Raw genomic sequence first — 25,550 nt, 5'->3', positions numbered from 1 at the left:
CTTGCTACTGTTGGTTACTTACTCACTCTCATTTTCCAATTTCCTCCCTCTAACTCGAAATGTTCTCGCTTACGGCTGGGCACCTGTCCGAAGAGAGCAACAATGACCTTAATGACCTTTATGCACATTTTCATCCATGCTGTTTTGTTTTGACATATAGTATTTTTTTTATAGACACAATATATTGGTAAACAAGTCCAAAATGAACAATACAGTAGACAGCACAATATCCATCACTGGGATCACATGAAGGGCTCCAAAAGTCCAATATGGCAGCCAATAGGATATGTCATTAATTTGATACACGATGTTAGGCAATCAGACATATTTATGACCCCAGGGAACATGTTGATGGCAATACAATATTATGCAGAGGTGTACATCATAAAATTTGATGCATGTATCAACTGATTCAAACGTTCTAAATACTCTGCTCCTCAATTATCATAATCTGAAGGCAGATCATGTTGAAACTTAGGCTCAAATGTAAAGTACATACTTGAGTGACATGATTACAATACCTCGAACTTGGCTGTGATTCCAAAGTTGATATATGATATTTGATGCACAGGGGAAAGTCCTCTGAATTGCGGTTATGGCGCCATCTGTCGGTCTAAGGGAGGAGAACACAATACATGTTAAAGTATAGGGTTGAGTTAAAAAAAAAAAAAAAATCAGGCTTCAGCCTTTTTATTGATACTAAACAGTTCAACTTTATTGTCAAACTAAAATTAAACAAAGAGAACTTTGTGTAATTAAATTATCACACACGTACTAATGGCTATCGCCAGAAATTTATATTTATAATAAAGTTTTAGAAAGACTTTATTCCTTATTAAAATACACATTGCACACTTTCTGAATATCAATTCCATTCATTTCAATCGGGAAAGATGATTTGACTGAGCATTGTGTTCACGAACTATCACATCTCAAGACATCACTGAATAGAAAAGAACAAATATTAATTTCACTTTATTTTATTTAGACATAAAAAATAACATTTTGGGACGACCCAGATCATTTTGCCCGACAAAATTAGAGTTTTACATGGTACATAGAAAGTCAATTTAAACACAAATTGTGGGCAATCTTGTTCATGTGCACTAAATCAAAGCCAATGTGACTTGTGCAAAACAATAAATGATGGCTCTTCTCAACACACATGCTCACCATCTGTTTCAATTTGATACTTTTATTCCATAGTCACAGCAATGTGATGCAACACCGTCATTAAAATAATCATTTGCATAACACACAACTTAAACTTTTGACTTTATTCTGATCTGCCACCAGGTTATTTTCCAGTCATTAGCACAGTTAAGAGTAGAAAAAAAAAACCTGGCATGTGCATTTTCTATATCATCAGTGCTCCATTTACATCCCAATAAAACAGCGTAACTGAATACACGTTTGACTTGCATGAAACAAAAATGAATGTCATCCATCATTGGCCAGCAATGTTTGACTTATTGTTGACATGACCTCTTTACACTTAGCACATCTGAACTTTACTGTCTAGTACTTTTTCTCCCAAACCCCCCTCCCAGAAAAAATGGGGGAATCCCACAGAAGATCTTTGTTTCAACACCAACTAGCCGCAACACTACAATAGATAAAGTTCACTTGTGATTAACACTGTTAAAGAGGTATTAATGTAACAATATTTTAATTGTTGTGCTTGCACAAGCACATTGTATTAGAATGAGAGTTTGTGTTCTCAAAATTAGCGACAACTCTCAGTAGCTGTACACGACTGCAAACTGGCAGTGCTCGTTAAGTTGCGTCTTGGTGTAAAAATGACGAAAACTAAAGTGCGCTTGGGTACTCGACCGAAATACACTCCCAACAATCCCATGCAAGGCCCAACTTGACTGAACATTTTTGCTCCTTTTGCGTACATACAAAAAAAACCCCTCTTCTGAGCTCCATTGTACAACATGGAAGTTAAATAATGAGCAGCAATTAAAAATAATTGTAAGAAAGTGGTGAATTTTGGATGCTCAGTACCTTTTTCACCTGAGATTAGATTTGTTTGTAAAAGGGCAGCAGAGGCAATCAAGTGGCACTTGGAAACGATTAAAGCACTCCATATGACGGCACGTGTAAGTGAAATAGCGACGGTAGATATGAAAAGTCTACACACCCTTTTCTAAACGTTTTCCACAATGTGAACTACAACCTGTACACATTTGAAATAGACATCGAGCTAGCTAGTTAGATAGGTTGCGAGCGAGCTAGCTGGAGAGCTAGATGGCTTTCTAATACATAAATAAAAATTTTAAGAAGTAAAAACAAACAACTGAGATGATGTGGTTGCACAAGTGTGCACACCCTTTTGGCTATTCAGAATGAATCACATTTAAAAGATGGGAGTCAGCCAACAACTGCTACCATTTAAAAGACCTCTGAATAACCTCAAATAAAACCCAGATGTTCCAATGGGCTTTTCCTAACATGTAGCTCTTCATAATCTACTCCTCCTTGACAAAAGACTCAAGTTTAGCTGAAGAAGAAGAAAAAAAAAAAAGAAGTTATACCGACGTATAGTGTTCTTTTGGTGATGACCACTGTTGTATTTGTCCCAAAATGACCTTTTGGAATCATGGCCAAAATCTTTTTTCTTACAAAAACACACTTGAAACTTAACAAACGCATGAGGGTGAATTTAGTAGTGTTCAATAAAACTAGGGCTGAACTTTATGGCCATAATTTCTAATTTAAATGAAATAAATAATAGCAGTCAGTGTTAGCGCTAAACCTTCAATGCTACAGTTTTGGTGCGCATGATCTCAGTTGTTTCATTTTACTTCTATTCTCGAAACAATTAAATAGTTTTACAATGACGTTAAGGTTGTTAGTCACGTTTATAGTGTGAAAAGTTTTCTCTCGCGTTTGAAACCACTGCATGTGTTGCTACACTTTTTCTGTATTGACCGCAAAGACTTTTTTCTGTTGACACAAACCAAACTTAGAAGATAAAAGCACAATGGTTGTTTCAGGTTACAGAGACAGAAAAAAAAAAAAATCATGGCGATTTGGTGCTACTGTACAGCGGCGCATTATGACACAAGCAGCAGAGCAACTTGAACAAAATGCTTCATTGGTACCGTTAGGAAAGCAAAGTGCAAGTCTGCGAGGAAGCATCTGCTCATGTCAAGCTCACAAAAAAGGCTTTCGTCATCACATATACACCTCAATATATTTCAATTTCAAAGAAAAGTTCATTCATGTCAGTAGTTGATTTGATTGGAATATGGAGTCATTCAATACTTTTCAGAAGACTAATTCCGTCTCACTTTCTTAATTTCTTGAGATTGTCAATTTCCTGGAGTCAAAATCGTGCTTTATATCATTTTGAATTCAAGTTCAGCTTTTTGAATTGGACTACTAAAATATTGACATTCATTAAAATGTATCTGTGTAAATACACAATATACTCTTATCGTAACAGATGAATTGAATTTGACCTTTTGAATCCATCTGTTTGATGTTCCATTACTTTTTGCACAACTTGCTGACAAGACGAAATTCCCGACATGGACTTTACTATTCAATTATCAAATGAGTTGCCTGTTGTTGTTCATGAGACCAGACTGACCTGTTGGTGAAAAATATCTGCTTTTGCATTTTTCTTGATTTTTCCGACAAATGTTACAGATCGAACCAGCAACTGAATCGTCATCAGTAATTTGTGTGTCTTCTGCATTGCCTATTTGAAATCCTATTTAAATCCGATTAATCAGCCAAATAGTTGACAGGATTGTCAATGATAAAACCGTAAAAGTCATTTCGGATTGAATTTAACCAGCAAATGAATCAGTCCATTTACGGATCAAAGACCTATTTTGAATTGAAAGCATGTTGTGCAAAATGCAAGACAATACTGAATGGGCGCAGATATATATTTCCAACTTTAGAAAAATTCAAAGAAGTTCACCTGGGATGATTCCACTTAAGGTTGAATGTGAAATTTCATCCGACAGCCAAATTTTGTGAGTGCCGTTTGTCTATCCTTCCTTCCTTCCTATGTGAGGGTCCACGTCGGCAGTGTGTTATTTGTGCTGCAAAGCATGTGTGATGGTGTTCAACATGCATCAGTTGTCAAAATGGCCCATTTCTATCTGGCTGCGCCGGAAGCAGACCTTTGCCCGTATACGAGTGTGCTGACCTACCACTGGCAATTGTATGCATATGTGCGTGTCAGCACCAAGGCTCGCGCTGCGCCCGGCCTCGTGCCAAACTGTCTGCCCGCTGCCAGGCGCTCTTCATTAAAGCTAGGCCTTCGCTGCAGCGCTTCTGCAGCGACGGCTCGCACACCTCTCGGTGGGGGAGCGCCACCTGTGGACAGTATCCGCACGCTGGTAAACGGACAAGTATCCCGACAAGAAGGAATATATTCAAGACATCCTTCCTGACCCACCTGGAATATGTTTCTCCACACCGTGTCCAATACCTCCAACAGTCTATCTCTTTCCTCACAGCCGCTAAAATACAAGACCCAAGGTGGAAGGAAGCGATCCCGATCCGTAGCAAACTCCTGCCAGGTAAAACAGAAAAGGTGCAACGGTGAATGAAAGCTACTGCGGAAGACATCTTCAAGGCATGTGATACACCTTCACGGATGTTCACTCACGATGACACAGTACTCCACGTCGGCCTCCAGACTGATGGCCTCCACGTCGCTGATGTCGGCGCTGCCCAGCGAGCGGAAGAAGCTTGTCTGGCAGTCCTGATGGCAGGTCAGCAGCTTGCTGTCCGTGACAACCAGACAACACGGGATACACGGGGTGGGGGCCGTGCCTTGGGGGATGACCTGGAGGAGCGCAACTCGCCAATAAATCTTTGTGGCACTCCAGTAAATACACTCATTTGTGTGTTGTTGTTTTTTGGCACTTTGAAACTGCAGTTTTGGGAAACGTGCCATAAAGGTAAAAAAAAAAAAAAAGTCTATCCTTACTCCTATGGAAACAGACTGGCAGAGCAACTGCATCCACTCAGCCATGTCCTGTTCATTGTTGGCACTGAGCTCCAGCGGGGGGCGCTCCGTCAGGATGACTTGAAAGGCATGCGGACGCTCGGTGCTGTTCGAACGACGGCACCCTCCGCAAAATTCACCTCTGACATAAGAAGGGAGGGAACGTGGGACCATCAGCTGGCATCAAAATAAAAAGAAAAAGAAAAGAAAAGAAAAGTTACCCCATAGTGACTGAGAGCACAGGCGTCACATCAGTCCTTTCAGCATAGAGGTACAGAATTCCATTGCTAGAAGAAGAACAAGTGATTAGAATGCTGACGGGACTCTTAATCGAAATTCTGACAGTTTTCAACAAAGTGAAATTGCATGCGCCCGGTCCAATGTAAACTGAGCTCTAAGCAAAATAACGCAAACACTCAATTTGTATACGAACTTGAGAACGAGGTAGCAACTTTTCCACAGTTCCTTGCCCAAGTACGTGGAACCGGCCCGGTACTGCATCAGCCCTTCCTTAGCGCTAGTAGGTGACTTCAAGTTGGGCAAGCTTGCATCCATGGGATCCTCCCAGTGGACCAGGGAATACAGATGGATAGAGACTTCAGAAACCTGTAGGTAAACACAAGTGGGTTTGAGTGATTCCCTTGGGCAGGCCATTTTACTGCTCTCAAATGTATTTACGTCAAATAACTTCAAATTGCAGTACAGTGATAGATTTGCTTAACAGTATCACTTTCCACATTTTCAAATATTGTCATCAAGAGCATCTTCACCTCACAGTGAGATTCCTGGGCGACAAATTTGGTGAGAGCAAGTTTTTCCATCGTGGCGTCAGTCAGGATGGAAGGATAGGGGGGCTCGCGACAACCCTTCACCATAGCCGTCTTCAGAATGGACAAGAACCATCTGGAGGCGAGAGACAAGGAGATTGCTGTTGGCAGCCGACGTGGTAAAGAAACACAGAGACACGTCAACGCACTCACAGGGTCAACGTGGCGTCGGCCGTGTCGAGCAGGAACTTCCGTCTTCTGTTCGTGCAAACTATGCTCACTGTTTGTTGATCAAGGCCCACCTGAAGTCATGAAAACATTTTATCTCGATTTTTATTTTCAATTGAGTTGAAGAGGTTATAGGTTACATTAACGGAATTTTGAAAAGATTTATATTGGTCTCATTTATTTTTTCAAATCACAAAAAGCTGGCAGCCAGGGTGTGTAGACTTCTTCTATCTACTGCAGACAGATACAAATTGAGCTAGATAGCTAAAGGCTACATTCAGACAGAAACAGATACAGACAGAAAGCCAATCTTACGGAGAGATAGTCAAGCTCATTGTAAGAAACCGCATCTTCCACCGTGTAAGGTTTCTCTGCTGCACCTGTGCAGGATCAGAAGTTTGATCACATCTTAAAGACACAGCGGCAAAAGCTGCACTCAGAGGTCACACAACGTTTCCTTGCGGACTGACTGACCTTTCCTCAGCAGGTAGATGTAACAGTCGGTCAGTAGCAGATAAAGAGGCTGCAGGTCTCCTTCCATATGGCCTGTACTCATCCTCAGCATCTAAAAAGAAAAGGGCGAATGTTGTCATAAAGACAAAACATCTGCAGCAGCTGCTTAGGAATGAGTAAAAAGTTCCAGTGGTGCCTTGAGATCCAAGTACCTTGACTTACGGGTTTTTCGACATACAAGTTGCCACATGACCAACAGTACAAGGAAAACTCAAGTGCATGTCTGACCCCCACCAATAGACGGCAGCAGCACACCTCGCAACAATCAGTGTCACCAAACATGTTTCCTTGAACTGTCAGTTGGTTTTAGGAATTCTTTGTTAAACTGGTTTGCCAAATATACAAAAAAAAGGCCACTACATTAGGTACAGTCAAGTTTTGTGCTTGCACAAGGGGATGAGCAATTGTTTTTACAAAGTATAATCATTTTGAGTTTATTTTTTCTAATGAAAACATTTGGGGGGTTTTGAGAGGGGCAAATGGAATGAATTTCATTCCTACGTTTCCATTCTTTTCAATAGATGATTTAACAAATGAGTTTTTTTGCGATCGTCAGGACACTTGAACCTCAAGGCATTCGTTCCTGTGTACAAACTAATAAGGTGATCACCCTGAAGAGTTGCTCCTCATTCTCTCTGAACACATGGATCATGAGGAGTAGTAAGTGGTTGTTGTCCACCCTAAAAGACAAAAAAGTGGACATGAAACACACGTGACGTCATTAGAAAGAACAGGTGGTGGTGTCCTTACTTAAATTCTGCAGGATGGGAACTTTCGGAGGGACTGAGCTTCTCCTCTTGCGCGGCAGTCGTTTCACACCCGTCTGCGTCACGTTCCTCCTCGTTCTTCACGTCGGCTTCCCGTTCTGCTGGTGCTTTTGTCTCTCCTTGATCTTCATGGCCACCTGAAAATATTTGCGACTGGCGATGCTCTGTAGGGTCATGGTGCCCACCACTTGCGGGAGCAGAGCCTGGATCGTCGGGGGTAAGGCAGAGTACGTTTTGAGCGGCCTGCAGGAGGTCTGGGCTTGAGTCTGGGTCCGGAGGGTCCACCCGGGAGTCCTTTCGAAAGGGCTGCTGCGCAGGAGGCTTGGAACCTTCCGCGTTCTCGGGCGGGTTCCAGACCTCCTCGTTAAGTCTGTCCATGACATCCCGGAGGGGTTGGCCAACGCTGTCCATGGAGGTATCTGTCATCTCGGGAAGCCTTAGAAGATTATCCACGCCGTCCTCGGCGCATTTATCCGCCACCTCTGTCTCGGTCCTGTCGAGGTGGATTACAGTGCAGTTCAAAGAATCGGAATCCTCCCCGTTTAGCAAGCTGCTGTCCATTTCTACGTGCTCGGACGATATGGAGTTATGGATGCTGCTGATGGAATCTGTGAAACTCTTCCCACGTCGTTTTTTGCTGGATTTCCTCCGTCTTGCCATCCTGGATGTGGAGAGGAACAAGACGTTGATCAAAATGTTCCCGCTGCCACAGAAAGGTCGGAAATAAAGTCAGCAATCTACTTTACCGAATGACTTCCAGCTCGTTATTGGCGTCGTCTCCAGCGCAAGGCACGTGAGAGGCGGCCACGTGAACCGGCGTGACGTCGGCTGAGGTGTTGGTGTCCGACTCGTGATTGAAAGGGTTGAATCTGGACGTGGGACTGGGCGGCGACGGACGAGCACCCGCTTTCATCTTGCCGTTGCGGGCGGGTAAGACCAGCGAGTCGCTGATGACAGTCAGGGGATCAGAACCGTTGGACCTCGGGCAGCTGGCCTGGTCGGTCAAGTCACCTTCTTTTGTGGAAAGTGACACCAAAGGCACCGAGTTAGGATGAGAACCGTCTTACATGGTTTGCTTTTGGAGTTGTAGAAATACACAATAACATTTTAAAAATCTGTGTCTCAGCATAAATGTAGCCGTTATATGATACAATATTACATAAATTGATCTCAGATTCAAATTGACCAGTGTTGTCAATTTGTAGACATTGTGTATTTCTACATCCCACTTCACACAACACATGAGTTTGGGCTTGCGGCATTCTTGGTGTTCATCAGCAGGGTCCAAAACATTTAGAGGAAGCCATTAAGTAGTAGTAGCAGACAGGAAGACGTGGCACAGGCCTAGTTTAAGCAAGGAGAAATCTCACATAGTACGTCACCACATTTGCTCAATTAACCCTGTGCAGTTGGAATTTTTTTATTTAGCGTACTAATTGTCATTAAAATCAGTCGATCAAATGCAACAAATTTAGCTGATGATTAAAACTACAGCAGTTTTAGCACACTACTCCGGTTGCAGACTCGAAATCCAACTCCATTATTCAAAGGTGTGAATGGTTGTAACTTGTTTGTCTATGTGTGCTCCAAAGTTTGCCGACACAGGCTCAGGCTCGACTTAAATGAGGAGAAGCGGTAAAGAAAATGGATGGCTGGATATTTGCTGATGACATTCTAGGCCAGTGTCACGTATCACACGTCGAGAAGAAGCGTACAAAAGATGACAAGAGTGACAACAGCCGCATTCGTCTCACCTTGCTAAAGGAAAAGAAGGATTAGGATGCCCCCCCCGTCCCACAGAAACATTTTGCCTGCTATCATGGCACACTTGTGCATGCGACATACGTTAAGCAAAACACAGTGCGATGGAATAGGACGGAGAAAAGGATGAACCAATGTCCCACCTTCCCAGTCTGCACTTGGCATTGCCTGCAACACGGGGAAGATGTCACCAAAATCATAATCTATAGAAACAAAAAAAGGATGGATAACATGAAACATTTAAGAGAGGTTTATACAAAATCAAAATTGAATTATGGCATGCGGACGAAAAAGGGGTGGGAGTGTAAAAAGAAAAGTCAGAGATAGAACTATGGAATTCTTCATTGTGAACGCCAGCGATGCGCCCCATCGTCGTCACGCTAAATCTCAAAAGTTAAATTCAATGTTGTTCAGCTCACCTTCACTTGAGGGCGCAATGGCACTGTCATCCCATTCCAGGTTGGTGGAGGTCAGGGAGGTGAAGGAGTGAAGGGATAAACTGTCCGAGCTGGGCAGCCTCTCCTCAAAATCCAACAGGTTGTGCGGTTTGTAGTATTCGGGCATGTAGGCGGCCACGTCCAAATAGGGCACATCCTGGAAACATGGCACGGGGAAGGTGAGATACACAGCTCGGGTTCAGTTGGGAAGAAGAGCGTTAAAGAGATGCCGACCAGTTCCAGATCGAAACGAATGAACTCCAATCCGGCTACCAGCGTGAGGAAGAGCGTCAGGTGGTCATGACTGCAGACCAGCGCGTTCCTACAGAACAGACAAAGAAATAGGATTCAACTTCCATCACATTTGAAAGCGCTGCAACTTCTTCAATTTTTTGCTGTCAAGTCTTTTTAGTGCAAAGGAGCGCCCTCTGGTGGACAAATATGAAACATTTAGAATTTTTTTAACACATTTAATGATTGACATTTGTTTTGTATTAAAATACCTATACAATGAGTTTCAAAAATATGTTTTGATAAGTTTTAAATTTTAAAAAGTTAAAGCTTGTGGGAATGGTAAAACTGTATTCATAAGGTTTTTTTTGTTTTCAGCAATGTGACAAAAAATGACAATGTGTCAAAATACGCAATCTGGTTGCAAATAGCAGCTTTAACCTGAATACAGAGCACCAAGAATTTTTTTAATCTGATGAAATATTTTTTTACGTTAGTTCTTTCTATGTAAATTTGAGATGTCCTACTTTGCGAGAGGTCAGTGAACACACCTCAAGTGACCAAGTGGGGACAGCGGAAGTGCATAATAGTCCCTCTTTATATATAAAATAAAAAAAAAAGAAGAAGAAAAGTATGGCATGAGATGTCCCCTTGGATGGCACTTACTTGAAGTAGTACTTCTGTAGTAGTGCTTGGTTCTCTTGGAAGAGGCGTAGGTAGCTTTCTAAAGAGCTCTCGCTCAACGCCAGGTATAACCACGCCCGACCTAGCAGCACAGTCACCGTAAGGATTCTTGAAGCGCGAGTGCAAGTGAGGATGCACGCAAGACTCACTTCGACCCAGGTTAGTTGCGATGTGCTGAAGATCGTCGATCTGTCGAACAGCTTCTCGCCTTGTGAAGTGAAGGACAAGAACCCAGTAGCCTGAAGAGATATCCTGCAGCCTGCGGTGGGTGGAGGGGGGGGTCATGCTTAAAGGTGATCTTTTTATGACATTGTAGTAGAAAGACGACAAGTTTCTTACCCGTAGAGTAGCGCGTGGTCAAGGTGCTCGCAGAGCCGCTGAAGAACCCGGTCGTGGTTGCGGATGGCTGGAGTCTCATCTTCACATGCTGCAAAGTAACTCTGCAGCTATAGAAACACAACATGACAACTTGAACGTTGGATCGAAAATACAGGAAATAGTGGAAGACGTTGGTTTTATTGCAACATTGGTGGAACTAACTGTGGCACAAACTATGAGATTAATTAGTATTTGAAATGGAGGATTTGGTTGCCTAATCAGTCTGAATTTGTTATGCTTGCCAACTAATCTCTAATGTGAAAGACATAAATAAATATGGTTGAAGGAGGCCAAGTGTGTCCTACATTACCAACACAGAGGCTTTGTTTCATTCACCCACCTTCCGTACAAGTCACAAGTAAACACTGTCAAATTATTTTCACTTTCACAGTGACTATATGTTGCATTATGCTGGCAATAGGGCAATAGGTCGATTGATTGATTACAACATTAGGGAGGGGCTTTCCCAGTGACTACATTGTGAGCAGATTCAAACTTCCTCAAGCAATATCAATGTTACGCCAGAATCCATTGGACATTCACTGGCCTAAATATTTTCATAAATTCAGCAAACTATTGCAGATGTCACGGTACACTTTTAATACTGTCTTACACTTATTAAGTGGATCAAAATAAATAGCTGGCAAATATCATTGCAAGGCAGACAATATAAATATGTCCACCTATAAATAAGTGGTATGTGTCCTGTCTTGTTCAGCCCCATACCACAAAGGTTTCCAAACAAAGTAGAACATAGTACAACTGTTTATTAGATGAAAATTATTTTATTTAGTTTTCTTAATTTAAAGGTTTAATTCACTGGCATTATTTTATTTATTTTTTTACCTCAAACTAAACCAAAGTAAATCATATGTTGCCTTGAATATAAATGATGTAAATACCAAAAAAATAAAGATTCAAAATAAAGAAAAAAGGGGTCTTTGTTATTAAATAACGCTTTTGGTCATCTGAGCTTTAATGGGTTTACACGCGGCTGTCACAGTTTACTGATCTGGGATATTAATTATTGAATGTTTCCACTTAGCCCCTGCAATGTGCTCCCATTCCCGAATCAGGGAAACATTTCCCGTTCCGCAGTGTCGCGATGCAGTCGTCATTTACTGGAACATGATGTCTCGCTATTGTTGAATTTGAAATGACAGGAAATAAGCAAGGGGAAACATTAGCTCAATGATTCGGAATGGACGCAAGGTGCTGTACAATAGCTGCTCAAACCTTAGCGCGTTCGAAAATAACAAATACGGAAAGGGCTCTCACCTTCTTAACGGACAGGGAGATGTTTTCCAAAATGCGGTCCTTGACTTTGAGTTGATCCATCGCGCGTCTCTTGTTGACAACAGCGGCGGCGGCAGCAGCAGCTCACGGAAGCCTGTCAGCTGACTCCAGCTGGCCCCTGCGCAGCTAGTTTTGCTAAAGCTAACAGCGCCGTAGTCAGCGTTGGCGGGGCAATTACAGAACTTTCAATAAACACATTAAATATCGTCGGTTTTATAAAATCCGAAAATCTTATTAGTACTGATACCGTCCTACGATAGTTAGATAAAACACATTGAAGATAGCAAAAAGAAATTACGGATAACCAGAAAGAGTCTCTTACTATAAAGTCAGCAAACGCGACGTATTAGCATTGCTTAGTGGTCAAGGGGTTACTTTACTAGTACTGTTGTCCAAGTTATATACATTTTAGGTAGGGGCGGCTAACTTGTGCTAACTTTCTGCCCAGCATGGCTATCGGTAAATACGTCACTGAGTCACAGCTAAAAAAAAAAAAAAAAAAGGGGGCCGCCCACAAAATACTTTATGCATAACCGAATGTTTTCCCTAAGCAATTGTACTCTCACAATATCAAAATAAAATATAAATATTATTTTCTTTATGTCAACAGAAATTTGGACTAACTTGTGGCTTCTTTGTGACTCTTCCGGTCGTTTACTATCTCTGTTGCAAACTGCTGATGAGACTAACATGTTGAACAAAATCTATTTTAACACTGAACATTTGTGTAATATGTTGTAAAAACAATCTTGGTCAGTGTGGAATGTCAGTATTTTATTGTTTTTAAAAAAACAAGGCTTTGGACAAATTACCATTTGCAGTTTTTTTTGTTCAGTGCATTGTGGCTATCACATTGTGAAACAAGGGTCACTTTTTAATATCCTGTTGTCGCATCGTCATTATTCCAAACTTTTTTTCACACCAAAGTATAAAGTAACAAACAGAATTCAGATTTTTCACAGGCCTCAACGTGTAAAAGAAAGCCCAAACACCCGCATTAAAACATCCACAAGCCACTTGAGTGCCATTGTACGCCAACAAATGAATTCAAATTCGAGTTGCTTTTAAAGTTCTCATGTCATTTCACATTCTCCTCTTTCCAACAGATTAGTCAGCCTTTTCCTTCTCCTTCATGTGCAAGAAGACAAAGCTGAAGATAAAGAGTCCCGACATCATAGAAAAGACGCTGGCGTAGTACGGGAACGCCGTAGGGATGAAGCGTTCGTACTGGGTGTGCTGCAGGGGACGCACCGACACCTACCGTGACAGAAAAAAAGCGCAAAAGATCATTAATTGTCAGGTTATTTCCTTATAAAAGTCTCAAAAAGCAGATTATAAAGTGGTACTAGCCTGAGTGGAGGAGTAAAGATGTGTGTATCCCAGTCGGTTGTAGTCCACCTTGAATTGGAAAACGCCATACACGTCGGGCAACTTGAACTGGACGCTGTATTCGCCATCTTTGAATGAATCAAAACACCTCATTGGGCTTGGTCTACGTTAAAAAGATCAAATCGGCGATAGCTCCTAACTCCATACCTTCTTTCTTCAGGTAAGTCCTGACGAAGGGGTCGATTCTCACAAACTCCAGTTGAATATCGTCACCGTCGAAAGGAACCCATTGGCCCTCGGAAAGCATCTCGATGACGATGCTGTACTCCTGCACGTGTGACATCTTCAATTTCCAGCCATTTAAACCTTTCCGCACCCTCGGACATAATTCTGTCAAAACTCACCACGAGGTCGGTGACGGTGTACGCTGCGGGGGGTGAGTCCTCTCCCACGGGATGATGGCGGACTTCACCCACCCGGAGGACGCCGGCCTCTTTAAACACCCAGCGAGAGAGAGCCTCAGCCAATTCCATGTTGCCCGTCAGCTCGTATCTGGAAGGAACAACAGAACAGCACAATTCCACTTTATAAAAAAAAAAAAAAAAACACCCTGCTGTGACTTTGATACAGAAAAAGGGGACTGACAGCTGAGATCCAGCCGTGGCTTTCTGCACATTGGAGGTGAAAAAAGCGTCACTAAAGAAATCCAGCGAGCCACTGAAAACCACTCTGGCGTTGTTTCTGGCTTGCAGGCCGGCAATCAGCAGGGTGTTTTTGCCCACGGCGTGGGGGTACTACAGCCAAGAGCACAAATTAGTTGCGAAACACACAACTGCAGCACAGGGGCCATGTGTTGCATTGTTACCTGGGAAATGGGTCTGTCGGGGAAAAATGAGTACGCCGTTGACGAGCCGGTGAGGATGTCCAGGACAAGAGGGTTGTCGGGGTCGGCCACCATGCTGAAAGAGGGATAGAGGCGGCATGTGATTCACATTCATCACTACATGTTGGGGGAACTCATTCAAGACAACAGATTGCCATAAATGTCATGTTAGAGGACATTCAAAATGTCTTCATCTTCAAAAATAATGGCCCCTTTCAACGTCATCTTACTTACCCAACACCCTTAAACAGCACAGGTTTATTGGTGTCTTTACCAACAATGGTTGGAGCTTTCAGAAGATTCTCTGGGTCAGCAACAATCAGTGTGTGCTACAGGTGAAGAAAAAAAAAAAGATGACCTTGGGAATAACAACGGAGCACCGTGGCATGGGTAGAATTCTATTACCTCTCCAGGATCAGACTTGTCGTAATTGTGATGGTCAATGACGGCAGTCCCCTCCTCGTCAAACTCGACGCCACATTCGCTCCCCAGCTCCCTCAGCGGGTCACCTGATTAACAGGCATAACATTTGAACATTCCAAATAATATTTAGACTAAGAAAGAGCAGGTAGAAGTCAACTGACCAATATCAGAACTGGCAGCAACCAAGACATTTCCGCCACCATCAATGAATGACGTAATGGTCTCCACATTGATACTGCCTCCAAAATCTGTAGGAAGAGAATAATTCAGAACATACAGGACAAAAATGTGACACAAGAAAAGTACAAGTAACATACCTTCAACAGATGGTGAAAAGATGATGAGATGGTCATACAGGAACTGGCCATATTTGATCAGAGAAAGCGACGGGTCATCGGCAGTCTTGAACGTTAGATCAAAGCCACGATCTGAAAAGTCAAGTCAAAGTCAATTGACTGTAAAAGTCAATTTCGTTTTCTTTTAAAAACTATATTGTTACATAACCGCTTCATTATGACAGATTACACATATCAAACAGTCAAAGGCATATTAGTCAAAGGCTTGGGCACTCTGATGTCTCAACTAATAATGTCATAACAAGTGTGGTTCTTCTGCAGTTGTTTTGTTGCTTTTAACTTGGGACTCTTAAGAGGTTAGTGTCTTTATTATGTTTATTTTATTTTATTTATTGACTGGTCAGTTAAGGAGTTAACTTTTGTACATGTTTTCTTCTTTTCTCTGCAAAGCGTTCCCACACCTGTTAGCCACATTAGCATACACGTTCATGTGAATAATAAGTATTCATGTTTTTCCATAATAATTTTTTTTTAATTATTATTTTCACCTTTGGCGGCTTGTGATGTGGCAGGGTTCTCTTCCAGCACAAAGCCAAATTGAGGGCCAAGTGTGGAATGGGTAACACCACTGCTCGTCTGCTCTGCCTCCAGCACTACCAGAACCAGAACCAGTACGAAAGACTGGACCGGAATGGAATGGAGGCTAGTTCCTAAAAAGGTTCAACCAACTGTCGTTGATCTGGTACGTTAAAATTATGCGACAACGGTGACGTCATTATAGTGCGCCAGAGATAAACCATTTCATTCCGCTGATTGTACTATAAGTGACGTCATTATGGCGCGCCAGAGATAGACAATCATTTAATTGGGCTGATTGTACTTTAAGTGACGTCATTATGGCGCGCCAGAGATAGACAACCATTTCACTGGGCTGATTGTACTTTAAGTGACGTCATTATGGCGCGCCAGAGATAGACAACCATTTCATTGGGTGATTGTACTATAAAGTCCTCTGAATGAAAACCCCCAAATAGCAACTACGTGTTGCAAAATAAGTATTATTCCTGATCGTTGTGTACTAATATTGCATGGAGCGGCCACAGTGAGCCGATTTTAATTGGTGGATCATGCAAACGTTAAGGCAGCTAGGCTAATATTAGCTATCCTTTTATCATGCTCAACGCAGCGCTACAACCGTCAATGATTTAGCTCGTTCTTCTACACGAGGAGAACAGACATAAAAATGTAGACGCATATGACGCCTTACCTGACAAACTGCGAAAAAAGATTGAATGTGTGTCCCTCATGTTGACGTTCTCCAGCAGGACCAGGGTCTTGCCGTCGGCCTCAGCACAGTGCAACAAGGAGGCTAGCGAAAGCAATAAAGCAACAATGCTGCCTAAAATGGTGGACCTCCTTTGAATCATCCCTGTTTTGGATGACAATCTAAAAGCGTCCCGGTTTGTCTGCTTGACTGCTATCGACGAGGCCATTATGCTGCTGTGGATGGAAGTCAACGTCAGCGTTAGTGCTAGTGTTGGGTCGTGAGTGAACGATTCGTTCAAAGGACCGACTCTTTTCAGTGAACGAGTGAACGAATTCTTTTTTCTTGGAAAACATGTTGGAATGCGGCCCCGAGGACTAGAACTTGACACCTGTCACCTTTGACCATGATATTTCCCTAATAAAGTGGCCTGTTATTAGGTACACTTGAAAATGGCGGTGTACCTAATGGAGTGTCCGCGTGATTCCCTCGTTAAGTGCACCTGCGTGAAAAGTTTTAGCTCCTGTAGAACGTGAAAGTGACCAAAAACTTTTCACGCAGGTGCGCTTAACGAGGGTCACGTGGAAAACATGTTGGAACGCGGCCCCGAGGACTAGAGCTTGACACCTGTGACCTTTGACCATGATATTTCCCTAATAAAGTGGCCTGTTATTAGATACACTTGAAAATGGCGGTGTACCTAATGGAGTGTCCGTGTGATTCCCTCGTTAAGTGCACCTGCGTGAAAAGTTTTAGCTCCTGCAGAACGTGAAAGTGACCAAAAACTTTTCACGCAGGTGTGCTTTACGAGGGTCACTTGGAAAACATGTTGGAACGCGGCCCCGAGGACTAAAGCTTGACACCTGTGACCTTTGAGGGGACGATTCGTTGAACGATTCGTTTGAATGAATCTCTTGAGAGAACTTATTTCAAAGATTCAGTTCACTTAAAAGAACTGTAATGCACATCACTCGTGAGTGCGGCACTTTCCTATGAGCCCCAAGAAGCAGCCACTCAGAGAAGGGAACGCGTCATCTGTAGTTTTTCTTCCACCAATGGGATAAAAGCAAAATTGTAGTCCACTTCCGCCCTGTCATACCTTATCCAGAATACGTCGTTGCAGCGCCACAAAGCATGTCTCGCAATTTATGTTTCGTTTTAAATGGTATTAAATCGGTTCAGTTTACAAACAAATTAGGCATTTGCCGAAGGTACACCAATGCACCACAGTTCAGTATTTTTTTGGTGTATGGTTTCACCCTCAAATCCAATTTTTCCGCGTGTGGATATAATGAATCCTGAAAATTGTTCACCTGCGAAATATAGTATATTATTAGTAATACAACCAATCATTCCACAACAACACCATCACTCGCCATTCATTAATTGCCTTTAATTCAGCTTATTCTAATTGTATATATATGGCCACCGTTTTACATTTGAAAAAGGGAACTCCACAAAAAACAAACATAAAAGTGGTCATATTTAGTACTACTGTAAGACTTGAAAGACAAAATAAGTATACTGTGCTCCAAAAAATCTCTCTAGGAAAATACATAATACATAAAATAATTTCTTCAAGGAAAATGTACATATCCAAAGTGAGGACACCATGGTAACAAACAACAGCTCATAATGTTATCTTTTTTTCATAATCGACGATGCACTGTTCAGCAATACAATGCAAAAAATAAAGAGGTTATGTAAAGTACAGTGTTGGAATGATATAAAGATCGTCGACGGCTACCTTCCAAAGTATTGCGTCCACTGGAAGGTGTTTTGAACTGCTAACACAGCTTGAGCGGGAACCTTTAAAAATAACAATGATTACACCTGAACCTCACACACGATTAGCTCTCCTTCAACTTTTCGATCCGTCTGGAGCTCAGCCAGCATCTCCATCTGCCCACCGTCCCCCTTCTTCCCATCGAGCAGTCCATCTTCCCCTTGTGGCTCCTGAATCACGCCCTCTTCCAAATTTCCCTCTCCATCTTGGCCACGGAAAATGAGCTCCCCTTCCTGGATCACCTGCTCGGATGTCGTTTGCCACGTTGCGGCGCCGTCCCCCTCGGCGGCGCTGACTGCAGTGTACTGGTAGAAGTCAGAGTCCGCTTGAAACATGACCAAGGCCTGGGCTGTGTGAATGCGGACGTGTTGGGCTAGCGAATTAGCATCCAGGAATTTATCCCCGCATGAATCGCAGGCATAAAGTATCTGCGTGTTGGGGTCTAAAAACAGAAAGGGGGGGGTGGGGGGCAAAAAGGAGCCATTATATTATTTCATTCTGTTGAATTTGTATATTTCAGTATATGTAAGTAATTACATTAATATTTTCAAACAATAAACAACTTGAAGTCTCTTTTTGAAGTATTGTTCACCAGCCATTTTTTTTGGCTTCTCACCTGCTTCCTGCACTTTCTCAACCGCCTTGGTAATTTCTGCTTTCAAAGCTTCGGTTGCGTCGGCACACACGGACGCATCCACCGGTAACACTGTGAACACGTCAACAAACATTTTGGAGTTCACTCAAAACTTTGACATTGCCTATAGGTTTGAATCTGAAGGTTTTGTCCATGTCAAGGCTTTGTGCAAAATACAACTACACCGAAATATACGAGTTAGAAAGAAACATGTCACAAGTCACATATTGAGCTTCTAGTGACCAGTATGAGAGTGAGAGCAAAGTCAAATGCCACAGAGATATTTGATCAAGTCTAACGTGTCAAATCGCTAACCTGTTAGCTGAGCCACAGTGCTGGCTGCCAGGGCTTCCGTCGCCAGGGTAACAATGTTCTCAGAGACGGTCACAATGTTGAGCTCGCCGTCTGAGGTGGATGCCTCGACGCAGGCGTCAATCTCCTCGTCGGTACCGTTGCCGGGCCGCCGCCGCCGCTTTATGCCGGCCTTGCCGCGGTGGACGGTTTTGATGTGAGAGCGCAGATTGTCTACGCGATTGAAGCCTCTGCCGCATTTGTCGCACAGGAAGGGCTTCTCTCCTGAAAGGAAGTCAACGTGAAGTCAAGTGAAAAACATCAAAAAGGGAAGCTGGCACACGTTACCTGTGTGAACGATGACATGCTTGGAAAGATCGCCCACGTTGACAAATGACTTATTACACATTTGACACTGGTGAGGGCGGACATTGTCGTGGTGGCGAATGTGGTTGGCCAGTTGACTGGACTGTACAAACCTACCAGGAAGAGACAAAAGATGCAGTACATTCAAAGTCGTTCGCAGAACACTTTCTAATTTGAACTTTGTGTTTATTATATATTCATGACTGCCGTTGATCTTTACTGACTAGAGATAGGCGAGTATTGATAACAGGCATCGATATTGGATCTATTTCAGGGTATCGGGTATTCGCAATGGCGGACGATACCAGCCGCCAATACCAAGGAGTCCTCTTGTGGCCTTTTCTACCATCAGGAAGTAAATGGCTATCTAATGTAATCATATCCATGTCAATCCTCTTACATGCTCATTTAGATGCAAATGTTGTGATTACCATCCTTTTAACGTCATTGATTAAATGTATTGTGGCAACATTAAAGTGTTAATAGTGGTTACATTACTCGTACTGGTATCGGACTGCAAAAAAGTGGTACGGAACATCCCTACCTTTTCCCACAACGATCACACACGTAAGGTTTCTCTCCGGTGTGCTGGCGGACATGTGCAATGAGGGAGCTGGCCTGGGTGAAGGCTTTGCCACAGGTGGGACACACGCAAGGCTTCTCTCCTGTCAGACGGCATTCAGTCAAGGCCGGAGGATGCAAAACGTTTTGCCTTGCAATATTGTACCTGTGTGGATGCGCTCATGGCGCTGCAGAGCTCCAGGATCGCTGAAGGCTCTTTGGCAGTGTGTACAGACGTATGGTTTCTCACCACTGTGGACCCGTGAATGCCGCTTCAGATTCCCTGATACACACACACACACACACACAAAATTACGAATATACAACATAAATGTTTTTGAAGTCCTTTTGACACTGCGATTGCAGTAACATTAGTCCATGTGAAAAAAAAAACACAGGTGTTAAAATAAAGGCCGGGGGGCCAGATCTGGACCGCCACATCATTTGATGTGGTCCGTCAAAGTAAATCATGTCTGCCAACTTGATGACGCTTGCTAAAATGTGGTCTCAAATATTTGTGTGCTGAATAATGTCATTTTTTCCCCATTTTTACAGCAACGTTTTACCAACGGCTATCCTTCATATTTTATTTAAAAGCGAAGCCCGTGCCAAAAATACATTTATCAGGGCAGCGGTGGGTAAATTGAGACAGAGCAGGAAAAGCAAAGCGCTGAAGACACTTTTCTTACCTGAGGTGGTGAATTGTTTGCCGCATTCTCTGCATTTCAGGGGCCCGTCCGTGATATGGATTTTTAAGTGGGCCTTCAGATTTCCAGGCTAAACAGACACACCCATTATTAACTCTATCGTAACATCTCTGATGACTCAACAATTTCATAGCAGTTGATGACAGCGTCCGCAATACCTGATTGAAACGTTTGTCACAGTGCGGACACTTGTTGCCTTTGTTGGCGTCGTGGGTCTCCAAGTGTCGCATCTTGGCGGTGGGGTCGGAGAAAGCCTTGTCGCAGTATTCGCAGTGGTACGGCTTCAGACCGCTGTGCACCAGGCGGTGGCGCTTCAGGTTCCCCGAGGTGGTGAAGAGCTTGTCGCACGACTCGCAGCTGTAGCGCGCCTCGCCGGTGTGCCGCTTGCGGTGCAGGTTGAGCAGGCTGATCTGACGGTAGCTCTTTCCACAGATTGAGCAGCAAAATGGTTTCAGGGGGCTGTGAGGGGGGAAAGGATGCTTACTCAGGGCTCAGGAGACGGAAAGTTCAATCCAACATGAATCCCACCTGTGCGTTTTCTCATGAGCTTTACAAGCCGCCGCGTCAGAGAAAGCCTTGTTGCAGTCTCGACAGGCGAAAGGTTTCTCCCCCGTGTGAATGCGCATGTGTCGCTTAAAATTGCCCGTATGCGTGAATTTCTTCCCGCAGTCCTTAAAAGAAAAGCACACATGTGGAACATAAAGGATGTTCTTGTATTGTGCGTGACACGAGCGCTTCTCACCTCGCATTTGTGCGTCATCGAGCTGTAAGGCTTCGATTCGGATCGGCTGCTGATAGCGCTGCAGTGGGCCGCTCGCTCATCCGCGTCGTTGCTTCCGTCTCCCTTGGACTGACCGTTGTCCGAGTGTGCCTCGGCGGTCTTGTCTTCTTCGCCAAGCTCTTCGCATTCATCATTGTCGCCTGGTGTTGTCGTGCTTTTCTCCGCTTCCGTTTTGATGCCTTTATCGTCTGTGTTATAGAATTGACAAGTGAAGCTGAAGAATTGCTACAGCAAGTTGCAAAACACTGACGGCTCACCATGAGGGAAGTTTCGTCGAGGTTTCCTAATTCGCCTACCACGGGAATTGGTAAAAATCGGGGTGGTTACTGATTTGATGGGTGCACCTGGAAATACAAAAAGAAAACCATCACAGACATTTTTGGAACTGCTTTGACAAATCCAGCATGACAGTGACATTTCAGAATCTTCCCTCGATAAAAAAAAAAAGCCACCACGTAATCATCCATAGCAATTCCTCATCAGGAACTTACTGGGGGCGTAGTCGACGTCAGAGGGGTCGTCCTGAAAAGTCGACGTAACGTCTTGTGCAGCATCACTATCCTCCTCCTCGTTCTTCACAAATGCTTCCTTTTGCGTGGCACTACTTTTGGCGGTGTTCAACTGTGAAACGTCTGTCTTCTGTGTTTTCACAGAGAGGTTCGTTTGGTCCTGGCCATCTGTTAGCTTGTTGTTGTCTTCCGTGGTGGTTGTGGAAGAACTCTGCTCTGCCTCTAATGGCACCTCAGCCAGGTCATTTTCACGATTCTCTATCGGCGGGCTTTCGTATACTTTTTCTCCTTTACAAGAAAAAAAAGAAAATACAAGAAATTGTAAATAATTAAAGCGTCTTCTCAAAATTTCCCACATGACCTCGAATCCTTCACCAAGACTGGACTCACCTTCAGCAACATCGAGTATGATATGGGATGGAGCCGGGTCGGCCACTGACTGGTACAAGGAGCAAGCGTTTACAATCTCTTGCATTTGTAGGAAATTGGCAACGCCCATCACGTCCTCCAAGTTTTCAGGAGTTAAACTCAGCTTGGCTGTGTACATGAATTCCAGGACCTGGGCCAAACCTGCACGGATAGAAAGCACATTAGAAAAGGCTGCAACTGCAAAGAAAGTGGAACAACGCACCCGTTACAACCTGCAGCATTGCTGATGTCCAGATGCACCACGTCCTTCTGTTCCATGAAGAGCGTGCGGAAGTAGACACTGCAGGCTGCCAGCACGCATTTGTGGGCCTTGAAGTCCACTCCATCCACAACAAATGTGCAGTCACACAACAAACCCTGCTTGCGCTGGTTGTTGAACTGCTCCAGAACCTTCCCGCTGTGCCACGGGAACTCCATTGTCCTTCAAGGTTTTTTTGGATGTGCAAGAAGCTGACCGCAGATTCTGAGGGCAGTCGACGAGCGGAACGTTATGTCGTTTAGTTTTTAATAATGATAAGAAATGACAAAACTGAAACCACCCCTAGACTCTGATAATAAGTCATATTGAAATTGCACAAATGCTTATAGATTGGAGAGAACATGAATGTAATTATTTTCAATTGCACAAAGACATGATTCCAATTTCCGAAAACTGGGAATGGGTAGAACGAAATGGTTTCTTGTTTGTTCAAGATGTTTAATTTTCTGAAGAACTAATCTAAATGTTAATGTGACTGTCAATTTGTTTGGTGTGGGGTTTTTTTTGGGTGGGGGGGCAAAATTAAGTTGGTTCAAAGGACAAAGTCTCAAAGGTAAAGAAAGCTTTGGCAACCTGAATACTTAAATCTTAACAGTTATCGGCCTTTATGTATACTCATGGCTTCAGCTTTAATCCCCAATACTATTTTGAATGATTATATTTGCTGACTGTAGTGTCACGCTACTGGATGAAAATGAAAAGTCTTATTGATCAATTTTCTCCAAAACGATTGGGTGAATACAATCATCTGATCTCAGACCAAAATAAACGGTTCGACATTCACGTTTTAGCTGCCGGAGGATTTAGAGACGCCATTCAAAACAACTGCTTGCATGACATGCACAGCGAATGACTCATTTCAACGTTTTCGGTCTTTTCTGCTACGAAGGCTCGACAGTACAGTCAATCGATTACAATGTCGCTCCACGATCCTCGTTGCCGTGTTATCAGGGATGAATTTAGTATGCCTAGCGAGGATATCGTACGGCACAGACAAGATGGCGGACGCTTGTTGTTATTTTCAAAGCTGGCTCACTAGCTGTTCCGAAATGCCCTCGAGCCCCGCCGTATTCTACCTACCACCGGAATCGCGTGTTTAGGCTCGCTCCTTCGATGCGTCCTCGAACCTGCGGCTCGGCTACTACCAGGAAAAGTTGATTTTAGTAATGGACCCGATCGAGTTTTTCGGTGATCGGTCCTGTGCTGTTGACTTGGTTCAGCGCCATCTTCCTCTCGCTGATCGATTGATAGGGACCAGTCGGATGTGTTTTCACGAGCATGCGCAGTGGAAAACATTTGTAGTTGCTGTGTTTGACCGCGTGGCTGTGCTCAAACTCAGCTGCTCAATGTGTTTTCACGAGCGTGCGCAGTGGGAAATATTTGCAGTTGCGGTATTCGACCGCTTGGTTGTGCTCAAACTCAGTTGCTTGAACTTAAACTTTAAGTACCGGCAAAATAAAGATACTAAATACAGAATATTGAATACAGCAGAGATAAAATTAGACATTTGGCAGATTTTTGTAGCTTGAGTTCCGTAATTTAGTTGTTGATGAAATGAAAATGCATTCAATGCAAAAATCCTTCTTTCAAAATATATCAGTGCGTATCTGTCATCTATTGCTCTAGAATTATAACTGCTATAAATTCCTGACTAAACGAGAAATGTCCTGATGGTTTTTGTTTTTTTATTTCACTAGCAGCGGCGATTTTTGTTGTCGTTGGGAAGACCAGAATAAAGTTGCAAAATATCCCGACAAAGCATTTTGTTTCCCTCTTATGAACTGAAAAATTCCTTTAGCCCTTTTTCATCAGCACCACAATCCCTTGTATTATGTAAGACACCTTTACATCTTCGTAAGATGGGATGTCTCAAGGTGGGGAGAAGCTTGGTTACTATGGGAACAGACTTCTCATCTAATAATGGGAGGCAAGAGTGCTGCTGCTGGTACTGATGTAAGCGTTTAGCTTCCCCAAAAAGACCCACAGGTGTGTCGTAGAGTGTACCTGTGTGACAAATCTAGAAATGTATTAGTTTTTTACTTCATACCTATGCACAAACAAACACGCACACAGACACTACAGCAGTGATTCCAACCACTGTTCATATTAGCATGCTGGAAATGCTCATTAGTTATTTTCTGTACAGTTTATCTTCTAATTTTGCTTAAATGGGCCAGAAAGTATTATTCAATTAAAATATTATTTGATTGTGATTATGATTTCGTAATTGCAGTCAAAACATTAAAGTCACTCTGAATTATACTTGTCAAGGTCAAAAAGAGCTGGAGCCTCTCCCAGCTAACTTTGGGCGTGAATTACCAAGCCCAACAAACATTCACACTCACATTCTCACTAATAGAACATTTCTGTGAAGTTGGAGTGAAAATAAATTGTGGAGACAATTAAGTAGTTTATGTTTACAAGAGTTTATCACTCTGCTCACCATGCGCCTCTTTGTTCCAAAACCCTTTGTGGATCTTTTTCCCACCAAAATGACTGGAAAACACAACAACAAATAATAAACCTCGTCAAGATCAGTTTAAAAAGTTAGCAATGGATGATGTATACACGGTTGCATGTTTTCATGGTGTTATGAACCTTTCTGTCATTAAATGCCGTGATATAATATCGTATATTACATCAAGTATTTAATTAGTTCACATGATGGTGTTATTTGTTTATATTCTGTTTGTACCACTCTGCTGTCTGCGGCATTGCAAATGTTCTCAATTGCTTCACCTCGACAACTAGAGTCCAACTAAAAAAAAATAAAAAGACATAGTACATGTATGGATGTTTTTGCTATGTTGGATCAAGGCGACGTACCCACTGAACACAAGCCTAGATTCCAACTGAGAGATCATGAAGCAGAAGCACATGTGCCTAATATGCATGGTAATTCAAATCTGAATCAAATTTAAATGATTCCAATCAAAAACTATATCCTTCTTGCCACGATCATTCTAATCATCCCCAGACTGGATTTTTCCCC

General features: G+C 42.9%; 3 protein-coding genes across 7 annotated transcripts; all 3 read right to left on the bottom strand.

Annotated features, from left to right (window-relative positions):
* Positions 1–31: 31 nt before the first annotated feature.
* Positions 32–12,516, bottom strand: plekhm2 (pleckstrin homology and RUN domain containing M2). Of its 5 annotated transcripts, XR_015863241.1 has the most exons (23): positions 12,023–12,516; positions 10,706–10,812; positions 10,516–10,625; positions 10,349–10,448; positions 9,686–9,773; positions 9,434–9,608; positions 9,158–9,217; positions 8,000–8,267; positions 7,237–7,914; positions 7,097–7,166; positions 6,448–6,538; positions 6,289–6,353; positions 5,959–6,047; positions 5,749–5,881; positions 5,412–5,584; positions 5,200–5,265; positions 4,961–5,120; positions 4,637–4,816; positions 4,424–4,540; positions 4,176–4,341; positions 3,941–4,064; positions 522–605; positions 32–83 (listed from the first exon to the last, which is right to left on the bottom strand). XR_015863241.1 is itself a non-coding variant. In XM_088399451.1 (21 exons), the coding sequence occupies exons 1-20, from the start codon at positions 12,080–12,082 to the stop codon at positions 4,204–4,206; spliced, it is 2,928 nt and encodes a 975-aa protein (XP_088255577.1). In that variant the 5' UTR covers positions 12,083–12,516; the 3' UTR covers positions 965–4,064; positions 4,176–4,203. The 5 variants fall into 5 exon arrangements, 4 of the variants coding, with proteins under 4 accessions (XP_088255577.1, XP_088255570.1, XP_088255587.1 ...); XM_088399451.1 differs by lacking the exons at positions 32–83; positions 522–605 and having other exon boundaries at positions 965–4,064; XM_088399444.1 differs by lacking the exons at positions 32–83; positions 522–605 and having other exon boundaries at positions 965–4,341; positions 12,023–12,181; positions 12,363–12,516.
* A 277-nt stretch (positions 12,517–12,793) lies between these two features.
* Positions 12,794–16,528, bottom strand: ddost (dolichyl-diphosphooligosaccharide--protein glycosyltransferase subunit (non-catalytic)). The gene is made up of 11 exons (XM_088399495.1): positions 16,239–16,528; positions 14,993–15,103; positions 14,837–14,923; positions 14,658–14,761; positions 14,487–14,581; positions 14,235–14,328; positions 14,015–14,163; positions 13,774–13,921; positions 13,577–13,697; positions 13,391–13,497; positions 12,794–13,297 (listed from the first exon to the last, which is right to left on the bottom strand). The coding sequence occupies exons 1-11, from the start codon at positions 16,462–16,464 to the stop codon at positions 13,148–13,150; spliced, it is 1,392 nt and encodes a 463-aa protein (XP_088255621.1). The 5' UTR covers positions 16,465–16,528; the 3' UTR covers positions 12,794–13,147.
* Positions 16,529–17,607: 1,079 nt separating this feature from the next.
* zbtb17 (zinc finger and BTB domain containing 17) lies at positions 17,608–23,825 on the bottom strand. The gene is made up of 15 exons (XM_088399383.1): positions 23,639–23,825; positions 22,512–22,762; positions 22,261–22,440; positions 21,853–22,158; positions 21,619–21,705; positions 21,323–21,549; positions 21,109–21,251; positions 20,739–21,039; positions 20,563–20,650; positions 20,040–20,156; positions 19,857–19,977; positions 19,295–19,425; positions 18,971–19,231; positions 18,638–18,727; positions 17,608–18,463 (listed from the first exon to the last, which is right to left on the bottom strand). The coding sequence occupies exons 2-15, from the start codon at positions 22,714–22,716 to the stop codon at positions 18,063–18,065; spliced, it is 2,658 nt and encodes an 885-aa protein (XP_088255509.1). The 5' UTR covers positions 22,717–22,762; positions 23,639–23,825; the 3' UTR covers positions 17,608–18,062.
* Between the last annotated feature and the right edge of the window lie 1,725 nt (positions 23,826–25,550).

Source organism: Syngnathus floridae, chromosome 2 (assembly GCF_059516105.1).
Source record: "Syngnathus floridae isolate MCC-2025c chromosome 2, RoL_Sflo_1.0, whole genome shotgun sequence".
NCBI lineage: Eukaryota > Metazoa > Chordata > Actinopteri > Syngnathiformes > Syngnathidae > Syngnathus > Syngnathus floridae.
The sequence above is the reverse complement of the archived record's forward strand: the minus strand, read 5'-3'. Positions and strand labels throughout refer to the sequence as shown.

What these genes read in the sequence shown, in the direction of transcription:
- plekhm2 (XM_088399451.1), bottom strand. Translation starts at nt 12,082, where the DNA reads ATGGATCAACTCAAAGTCAAGGACCGCATTTTGGAAAACATCTCCCTG. An exon ending in CTACAGAAGTACTACTTCAA is followed by an intron (nt 9,774 to 10,348) that starts GTAAGTGCCATC and finishes TCTGTTCTGTAG; the next exon opens with GAACGCGCTGGTCTGCAGTC. An exon ending in CATCTACCTGCTGAGGAAAG is followed by an intron (nt 6,354 to 6,447) that starts GTCAGTCAGTCC and finishes GATCCTGCACAG; the next exon opens with GTGCAGCAGAGAAACCTTAC.
- ddost (XM_088399495.1), bottom strand. Translation starts at nt 16,464, where the DNA reads ATGGCCTCGTCGATAGCAGTCAAGCAGACAAACCGGGACGCTTTTAGA. An exon ending in CTTTTTTCGCAGTTTGTCAG is followed by an intron (nt 15,104 to 16,238) that starts GTAAGGCGTCAT and finishes TTGACTTTTCAG; the next exon opens with ATCGTGGCTTTGATCTAACG. An exon ending in ATCTTTACTCCTCCACTCAG is followed by an intron (nt 13,298 to 13,390) that starts GCTAGTACCACT and finishes CTGTCACGGTAG; the next exon opens with GTGTCGGTGCGTCCCCTGCA.
- zbtb17 (XM_088399383.1), bottom strand. Translation starts at nt 22,716, where the DNA reads ATGGAGTTCCCGTGGCACAGCGGGAAGGTTCTGGAGCAGTTCAACAAC. An exon ending in CGATGACGCACAAATGCGAG is followed by an intron (nt 21,252 to 21,322) that starts GTGAGAAGCGCT and finishes TTTTCTTTTAAG; the next exon opens with GACTGCGGGAAGAAATTCAC. An exon ending in TGTGATCGTTGTGGGAAAAG is followed by an intron (nt 19,426 to 19,856) that starts GTAGGGATGTTC and finishes TCTTCCTGGTAG; the next exon opens with GTTTGTACAGTCCAGTCAAC.